Source organism: Hordeum vulgare, chromosome 1H (assembly GCF_904849725.1).
Source record: "Hordeum vulgare subsp. vulgare chromosome 1H, MorexV3_pseudomolecules_assembly, whole genome shotgun sequence".
In the NCBI taxonomy this organism is placed as follows: domain Eukaryota; kingdom Viridiplantae; phylum Streptophyta; class Magnoliopsida; order Poales; family Poaceae; genus Hordeum; species Hordeum vulgare.
This window is the reverse complement of record NC_058518.1, coordinates 461,579,058-461,587,758: the sequence shown is the minus strand read 5'-3', so window position 1 is coordinate 461,587,758 and position 8,701 is coordinate 461,579,058. Positions and strand designations below refer to the sequence as shown.

Genomic DNA, 8,701 nt, shown 5'->3' with positions numbered 1-8,701 from the left:
GAGGCGAGAAGCATGGCTGCATGAGGAGGCGGGTTCTTCAAGTTCCAATATTGAGCAAAAATCATGGAAGCTTCTGTGGAAAACAGTCGTACCGGGGAAGGTGAGAATGTTCCTCTGGCGACTGTCGAAGCACTCGCTGCCGACAGAAGACGTGGGGGCCCATAGACACATGTCAACCATAGCCTCGTGCGGTCTCTGCGGAGTGCCGGACTCATGGAGACATTCGCTTTTGGACTGTACCATGTCGAGGTGCACTTGGGCTCTCGCCGACGATGCGCTACTTTATAAACTTTCAACCAACATTGAGCCGAGCTCAAAGACGTCACTATTCAATCTGATGGAAGTGTTGTCCCATGATCAGTATGTGCAGCTGTCAGTAACGCTTTGGGAGCTTTGGTCGGCCCGCCGCCAAGCTATCCACGAAGGAGTCTTCCAGAGTCCTCAGTCCATACATGCATTCATTCACAGATTCATCAGCGAGCTAAACATGATCAGGTATAATCAACCTACACATATGCACTCAGGTGGATCAAGGGCCACCCATCCTCTACGACCCAAAGCACCACCAGTTGGTTTTGCGAAAATCCACGTTGATGTCGCAGTTCTAAAAGGAAGAGGGGGCTCCGCAGCGGCTGTTTGTCGAGACAGCCAAGGCAATCTCCTGGGAAGCTCGTCATTGGTTATAGAGGGAGTTGATGATCCCTCTACTCTGGAGACCATAGCCTCCAGAGACTCACTCGCATTGGCACAAGACCTCCACATACAACATATGATCATAGCATCAGATGCCAAGCATGCATGTTGTTCAAGACATAAATACCAGATCCAGAGGCGGAAATGGAGCAATTATTAGTGAGATCAACTCATATTCCAGTTTGTTTCAATGTACATTTACTTTTGAAAGTCGTAGGGTGAATGTAGAAGCTCATAAACTAGCCAAGCACTCTTTGTCTTTAGGTCTGGGACGCCACGTTTGGCTTGACCAACCCATGATCTTGCTTGTATCCCACAATCTGTGGTATTCGATTAATAAAGCTTGGTAATCCTCGAAAAAAAAATACTAAGAGGACAAAGAATGCTTCTGCTTATCACTCCCTCCGTTGAATCAGATGTATATAAACATGTTTTAGTGTGTTTCTTCATTCATTTCAGTCCCTACATTGTTAATATTAAAATATCTAAAAGATTTTATATTTATGAAGGGAGGAAATATTATTTACTTATCTTTGTTATTTTAAAGAAGTCATTAGGGACAAACATGGTAATCAGCAGCGGATATTACATGGTGAGATGGAGATTGGACGGAGGAGAGATCACTTGATGCTCGTTGTCGGCACCAAATTCAGCCGGGCGCCTAGGAGAACGTGTTCTGGACTTCTGGTGACATCAGTATACGACAACAGCAACTCGCTCGTCACAAATCATTGGCAGAGATTTTAGATTCTAGACGAACTCAAATGGTAATGGCCATGGAACATGAAAAGCACGTACGTAGTACATAAGTACACTCTACTTTATTTATCTTTGAATTGATGAAAACAGAACGTGACCTTTCTTCCACGATGAATGGCAATAAGATGGATCCAGTAGACACCAAATTCAGATTGCATGAACGCGTCTACACGAGAAGGTTGAGCAGAGGAGGGTCTGATGCGGCGGAGCACCCGTCTCGATCGTCGCCGCGATGATCCTCCAGCGGGGGCGGGCAGTTCAAGTCCAGCGCCTCATCCTCCTGCCGGTGCCGGTGCTCATCCTGCACGGGCGGCGCCTGTGCCTCGGCTTGCTCGTGCCGGTGCTCATCCTGCACGGGCGGCGCCTGTGCCTCGGCTTGCTCGTGCCGGCGCATGAGGCCGCCCAGCGCCTCCTCCTCCTCGACGGGCGCCCGTGCGTCGGCCAGCTTGTGCCGGCGCATGACACCACCCAGCGCCTCCTCCTCCTCCTCCTCCACGCGCGCATGAGGCTCGGCCTGCTTGTGGCCGCCCAGCGCGTCGTGCTCCTCCTCCACGCGCGCCTGTGCATCGGCCTGCTTGTGCCGGCGCATGTGCCCGCCGAGCGCCTGGCCCATGGCGAACTCGAGCCCGCACACGGCGCACTCGTGGTGCGGCCGAGGCTTGCGAGGGGCGGGCCGCTGCTGGCGCGCCTGCAGCCGCGTGTGTCCCGTCCGGTGCCCGCCCAGCGCCTGGAACGTCGGGAACCGCCTGCTGCACGTCCTGCACGCGAACGCGCCCCCGTCGCCGTCGCCCCCGCCGCCGCCTCCGGGTGGCCGCCTGCGAGAGCCCGTCGCGGCACGATCGTCCGCGCCGGGGGTGGCGGGCGGCGTGGGCTGCTGCGCGTCGGCCCCGGCGGCGGCCACGTCCCACCGCGGCACCTTCATGGTGTCCCGCGGGAAAGGTTTCCCCCGGACGATCCTTTTAACGACGCCGTGCGTGCGTGCGTGCGTGCCCGGCCCGCACCAGCACCAGCAGCTGCACACGCGTTGCTTTCCGATTAGCTAGGATGGAGCACGTAGAGAGCAGGGCACGTAGTACTCCTCTAGCTAGCTAGGAAACGAAAAGCGATCTGGGCGGGCGAAGTCGGCTGGGATCCGAACGACTGGGCGCCGCGCATGTAGGGGATGGGATGGGATCTTTGGTGCCCGGCCGATCGACGTCGTCGGTTCGATCCTGACTCGTGAGAGTGGTGGAGACTGTGGCCCGGGCGAGCGATCGACAAGGCGTCGCTGTCGCGCCACAGCGCAGCGTGCGCGCGTGTCGCCCGGTCCTTCGCCCGCGTTCGTGTAGGGCTGGTGGTCTGGTGACGACGCCAGATATTAGGAAGCGTGCGCTGGGACTGGGAGTGACTTTTCGCTGCCTTTTCCCATGGGTTCGCCGAGACGGAGGAGCTAGCGTGGCATGGTGCTTTGGCCATGGTTAACGAACAAACCGAAGCTGGCGTGGCTGTCGCGGCGAGGGGTGTCGGACGGTGGTCGTTGGCGGCAAAATCGTGGTTGTTGCTTGCTCGCTCGCTCGCTCGTGGAGAAGTCATGGGAGAGACGATGACGCTTGTGTATGTGTGGTTATATGTTGTGTGTCAGGTCGGCCGATTGTACCTTCGACGCATGCTACTATCATGGGAGTAGCATGTTCCATGACATGTTGTGTGGGCGGTTGAATTAATTATAAGCTGGACTTGCATAATTAAACAGCCAGTTCTCTTCTTGATTGTTTTGAATTAATTGTCTTAGATTTGTTTAAATACAAATGTATCTAAAAGCATCTACAGCCTTACGTTCCAAAAACGTTCGGACGGACAGCCCGGTCTCTGATCGGTTGCCAAAAAGCAACTCAGACTCGTTCCTCAAAAAGACCTCGAACGTCCGGGCTAACCGGCACCTCTTTATGATATGGACGTGTTCACCACGTCGGACTGACGATGGCGTCACACATGGAATCGCTCGGAAATCCGGCGTTCCGACGTACGTCTCCTTTGATGGGGTGTGAACGTCACATGAGCTGCTCCGGCTCGTCGCTCGGGGCCAAATTCGCCCATTTAAGCCGGCCGGCTTCCCCCAATCCTACCCACATCCAACTCCTCCCTCTCTACGCTGCCAGCCCGTGTCCATCCACCACCTCTCTCTCGTTCCTCCATTCGTCCCACGCCGTCCGGCTTCGCCATGGCCCGACATAAGAAGACAACCGACGGTATGCTCACGTCGGAGCGCCGCTTCCAAATCAAGGAGCAGATCCAGGTGAGACACGCCGCCTGAATCGGAGTCGGTCTGCCACCGGAATCGAGGAACCGAAGGAGTAGCCAGATGAGGAGGATCAACATTCGGTTTCGATGGAGGAGGGGGAGGAGCGGCCAGAGGAGGGGATGAGGAGTTGGATCCTGCTTCGGTCAACAACATGGAGGAGGTGGAAGCGGAGTTTGCAGTCGTCCAATCGACCGAGATGGCGAAGCAAGAGGCCATCCTAAAGTCCATCCAGGATGAGGCCTGTGTGGAAGCCAATTGGCAGCTCATTCGACACAAGCGGGCGACGACTAACGCGCTTTTCGCTGAATTTGACGCGGAGGCGGAGCACCAGAGTTGCGGCTGCTTCCCATACCCGGAGCCAAGCACGAAGATAATAGATATCTCCCACGAGAATTAGGGTAATATAGGTTAGAGCATCTATAGCGGACTTAGCAAATATGACCCTTTATACGCCCGCGGGTGCGTCCAGTCAATGACCGGGCGTGTCTGTTTTGAGCCCTTACTTTTTCATCTGCACTGCCGCACTTTTCATATTTTTTTCTCATATGTCCTATCACTTGCGCGTGATTGATGGAGAAAAAGAGAAAGAAAAAAAAAAGAATGAATAAGGAAAAAGAAAAGGTGGTCAGAGGTGGGGTCAGGTCCTACATGGCGGACTAACGGGGCGTGCCTGGGCGTGTCCGCGAGCCCTCATATCGTCCTCATATTTGAGATGGATATGCGGGATGTCGGTCGGCCCGGACGTTTGAGACGGGTATGAGGGGTCCGATTGGGTCGCATTTTTGTGATCGAACGGCCTGTCCGGACGTTTGAGACCGATATTAGTGCTTTGATTGTAGATGCTCTTAGTTGATCTATGTAGTACATTGAATTCGTCGATTGCGTGCTTTTGTATGAATCTAAGGTTTATTAGGCATCCGGATGCACAGGAGCAAATTTGAGGCATCTACGAGGTCAAATTTTGATTTGCTTAGATACTCTAACACTACCTATTTAAACAAATCTAAGACAAGTAATTGACTGAGGCGTTGGATTTGCTGTCCGCATATATGTACTCCCTTCATTCCTTTATGTTAGATATATTATTTTTGACACGGTGATCAAGGCATATAATTATACACATGTTAAAAAAAATAACCTTGCCTACATAATTAATTAGCAGCAACTAAATCATTTAGGCTAGAAAAGTAAAAGATACACGCAATCCGGAGAGATACTTTTCTTTCTCTCTTTACAAGAAGATGCATGCAATTAGGGGAGAGATATTTTTATTTTTTAAGGATAGCAATGTAATTATGAGGAATTAGATGAAATGCACCTTACATTGTGAAATTTTATCAAAAAAACAAATACTCCCTCCGTTTAGAAATACTTGTTCTAAAGATGAATGTACTAGACTTATTTTAGTTATAGATACATTCATTATATCCAATTTTTAGGACAAGTATTTCCGGACGGAGGTAGTACATCTTAGTAAAGAAACGGAGGGAGTATTGTTTAAGACAAGTAACATGGGGTGGAGGTAGTAGTACATCGATTGAGTTCAAAAAAGCAACGGAACAAAGGTAGCTTTAACCAAGGATCTTCATCTGCTGCGTGATCGCAACGGTAGCTTTAACCAAGGATCTTCTTCATCTGCTGCGTGATCGCAACGGGCTACCTTCAGGCTGGAGGCTAAACGAGACACGAGCGGACAATAGACAAGATACAAGTGCACAAGCTTTCATAAGGGAATTTCGGCAAACGTTGGTATTGTTGCTTTCAGCGGAACATTTACTACTTTGAAGCTAGAAGGGGGCGACGGCTTATTAACCTCCGTAAGAATTGTATTGATACAGCAAGTATAGTAAAACAACACGAAAGTCAACTGAACCAAGTAAAATTGAGACAATCACATTTCACAACCTTGTCTACACAAATTTTGAAGACTTGTAAAACTGAACAATCATATAACGTCAACGAAAACGCGTAATTTTACACCCACAGATCCGGACATTTCCCCTCCTTCCTTTTCCTTTGCTTATGAAATGAACACATTGATTAATGCCATCTTCATCTCCGAGATCATAACACGTCACATTAGCAGAGATTTGGCAAAGTGCTCTCTTGCTGTTGTTAGGGCCTGAACTATAGTCTGCACACAGAAAACATTAACTTACAAGTTCAGTTAAAGCAAACATTAACTTACAAGTACAACATAGCAACCAGTTTCATAAGTAGAAAGAGATTATGTCTGCAACCTACCTGCTCGGCGATTGACGTGGCACCCTCTGCTCCATGAGCTAGTACCTTTTCAGCTATCACACTTCCTTCTGTTTCTAGGACAATCCTGGGAAACCATTCAAGAAAATAAGGTACAGTTTAAGCAAAGGAATAAATCTTGGAACACTAGTCATATATGGAAGCCTGGCAAAAACCTGTGAATCAACGGTATTTAATATATCAATAAAACTTCGAAATGAGAAGTTTGTAATTCTAGATCCAGTCATCTTCTCATTTATCAAATCTTTGCAACCAAGGGCCATATTTGAGGTATAAAAAAACATGCTTCATTAACTAATGGTGTGTGCCTTTTCTTTTGTGCTGGTACCAATAAAATTCATTTTTCATGCCACCATTCCCAAAGACCGATTTTATCATGAGCAGGTAGATGAGCAAGGTCAAGTGTTATAAAGAAGATGAAGAAATATAATTGTATGATAAAAGGTAGTGAGATTAGGACTTACCCTCCATCAACAATTTCATCAAGGCATAATAGGATTAGATCCAGATTTTCAAGAGCTGTTCTTTTGTCAACATTATTTCTGAAACCAATGAGATGGGAAACAAATTCGTATGCAATCAGATGTTGAAGTAACAATATGTGACAACTAAATGGGTTGAAAGTGTGACTATATTGAGCACCTAAGAATAATGTCAATGGCATCAGCGAATCCCTGAAGAACTGATGCTAAAATAAGTTCATTCTCCTCATCTCCTCCAGAAACAAAAAAATGGAGGTCTTGGACGAACTTATACACAACAATGTGACCATCAAACATTACAATCTCAGCTGTAAATGAGGAAAGCAATAAATTAAACTTAGTAACTTGAATAAGGTGAATAGTCTTGAAGTAAGAATCACACACAGATCAACAGAAAGTTTCAGACAGACACGTCTCATGTTAAAGTAGAACAATCAACTCAAGTTAAGTGCAATACTACACGAAAACATCTTCCAACTGGTGAGTATGGTGGAAGAAAGTGCAAACCACAATTTCAGCCAAAGCTAACAAATGTATTCTAAATTACTTTTCACAATCCCTCATGAAGGATACTAGTTTTTCTACAAGTATATGACAGAATATGTGACTGAACTTATTTTCATTTTTGTTAGACAAACTTATTTTGTGGCCTCATGAAAATGCTTGTGCGTTGCCTACTTTGCATCGCAAAGCCTTGCCAAAAATTTGGCAACTATCGTATTTTACACTGAATTTTCCGCCCCAATAAATGGTAGCAGAACGAATGCTTGACATGTTTTGCACACATTTCCAGTATTTTGGTAAAGCAAATACTGGCTGCAATTAGAGTCCATCCAGTGTGCAAGTTCCGTGCATCCATAGAGGCACAGGGTTGCTAACCCACCAACTCAGATTTGAGCATCACTGAAGCATCAATTATTGTCGGATGTTAATATGCAATAAAGCTCAACTTGATGCATACTATTTTAAGGATATATGACCTAAGAGGATGCTACATTAGGTGTTAATTTTAGAGAGATAGAAAATATATGAAGGCAAAACCTTATAAAAGAGAAGGATGAGGTATTGAGGACACAACAGAACAACATAGATAATCATATTATTGGTCGTATATAAACAAATTAACCTTTTTTCATCCGAATAATCATAATTTACAAGGAAGTGATTAGAACCAAAGGAAGATCAATAGGAGGTATGGTTATGCACACATTACTCACAGCCTTACAAGCACATTGGCGTATTTCAATTTAGTAACTAACTAACTAGTGTAGAAGAAACTATAGTTTGATTATAAGGAGCTTTCCCCGAGAGCACCCTCTTTTAGGAGCATATGAAAAGCAGACAATTCTGTCAGCTACAAATCGAAGCAAGATATCAAATGCGTGAATTTGTCGTTTGAGAAGGACGGCAATATGGACTACCACAGGACCGGCGATCATCACACATGTTCACATACAAAATCAGCTTCCATGTTCTTAAAAATAGAATAAGGCAGAGTATAAGTTACCCTCCGCGCCAGAACTTGCTTTCTGGGTCTTGACAAAGACCGACTTCTCGAAGGCCAGCTTCGCCGAGAGCACCGGCCAATCATCCGTGTAGTACTTGACGGCGACGCGCTTCCCCTCGGAGTCCAGCAGCAGAATGTTCTTCACCGAAGGGCAGGTCTCCTGCGCGAACATAAGCCAAGGGTCAAACGAACAGCAACAGCAAGCGCAAACTGGCTCAGGCCACCATACAGCAGATCCCGATTTGCACCCGCCTGAAAACACAGCCTACCAGCCCAGGCTGACAAGAAACATCCGATAGAGGATGAACTGTGCCTCAAGAACTGAATCGTCGTGAAAGTTATCATACGATGCGGCGGACCGACCGCGACGGATCGGGGCAACTCAGGAAATCTAGTGTACGGCGAGCCGCTGAGCGAACGGGGGAGAAGAGGAGCGTCGGGGGGAGGCACGTTTGCTTACCATTGGGGGGAAGCCGAGCGGATTCGCCGGGGGAGCGGAGGAGCGGGACGGTGGACGAGATCTCCGGCGGTTGCGCAGCGCAGGCCGACGAAGGAAACGGGACCGGGGGGGACAACGCACCGCACCGCACGACGAGTGAGGTAAACGAAACGAGCACGAGGTGGACTACACGCTCCTTGTTGGGCCTTTACAGCTCCGGCCCGAAGCGTTGGCGTGTTTAGGGCCGGGCCGTTGTCAAGGTTAGGCCACAGCTTTGC

At 48.1% G+C, this 8,701-nt stretch overlaps 1 protein-coding gene across 1 annotated transcript; it reads right to left on the bottom strand.

The window, feature by feature from the left end:
- Window positions 1–5,596: 5,596 nt before the first annotated feature.
- Window positions 5,597–8,580, bottom strand: LOC123445372 (coatomer subunit zeta-1). Its single transcript, XM_045122348.1, has 6 exons — window positions 8,445–8,580; window positions 7,985–8,144; window positions 6,638–6,785; window positions 6,460–6,537; window positions 5,978–6,062; window positions 5,597–5,867 (listed from the first exon to the last, which is right to left on the bottom strand). The coding sequence occupies exons 1-6, from the start codon at window positions 8,445–8,447 to the stop codon at window positions 5,808–5,810; spliced, it is 534 nt and encodes a 177-aa protein (XP_044978283.1). The 5' UTR covers window positions 8,448–8,580; the 3' UTR covers window positions 5,597–5,807.
- Between the last annotated feature and the right edge of the window lie 121 nt (window positions 8,581–8,701).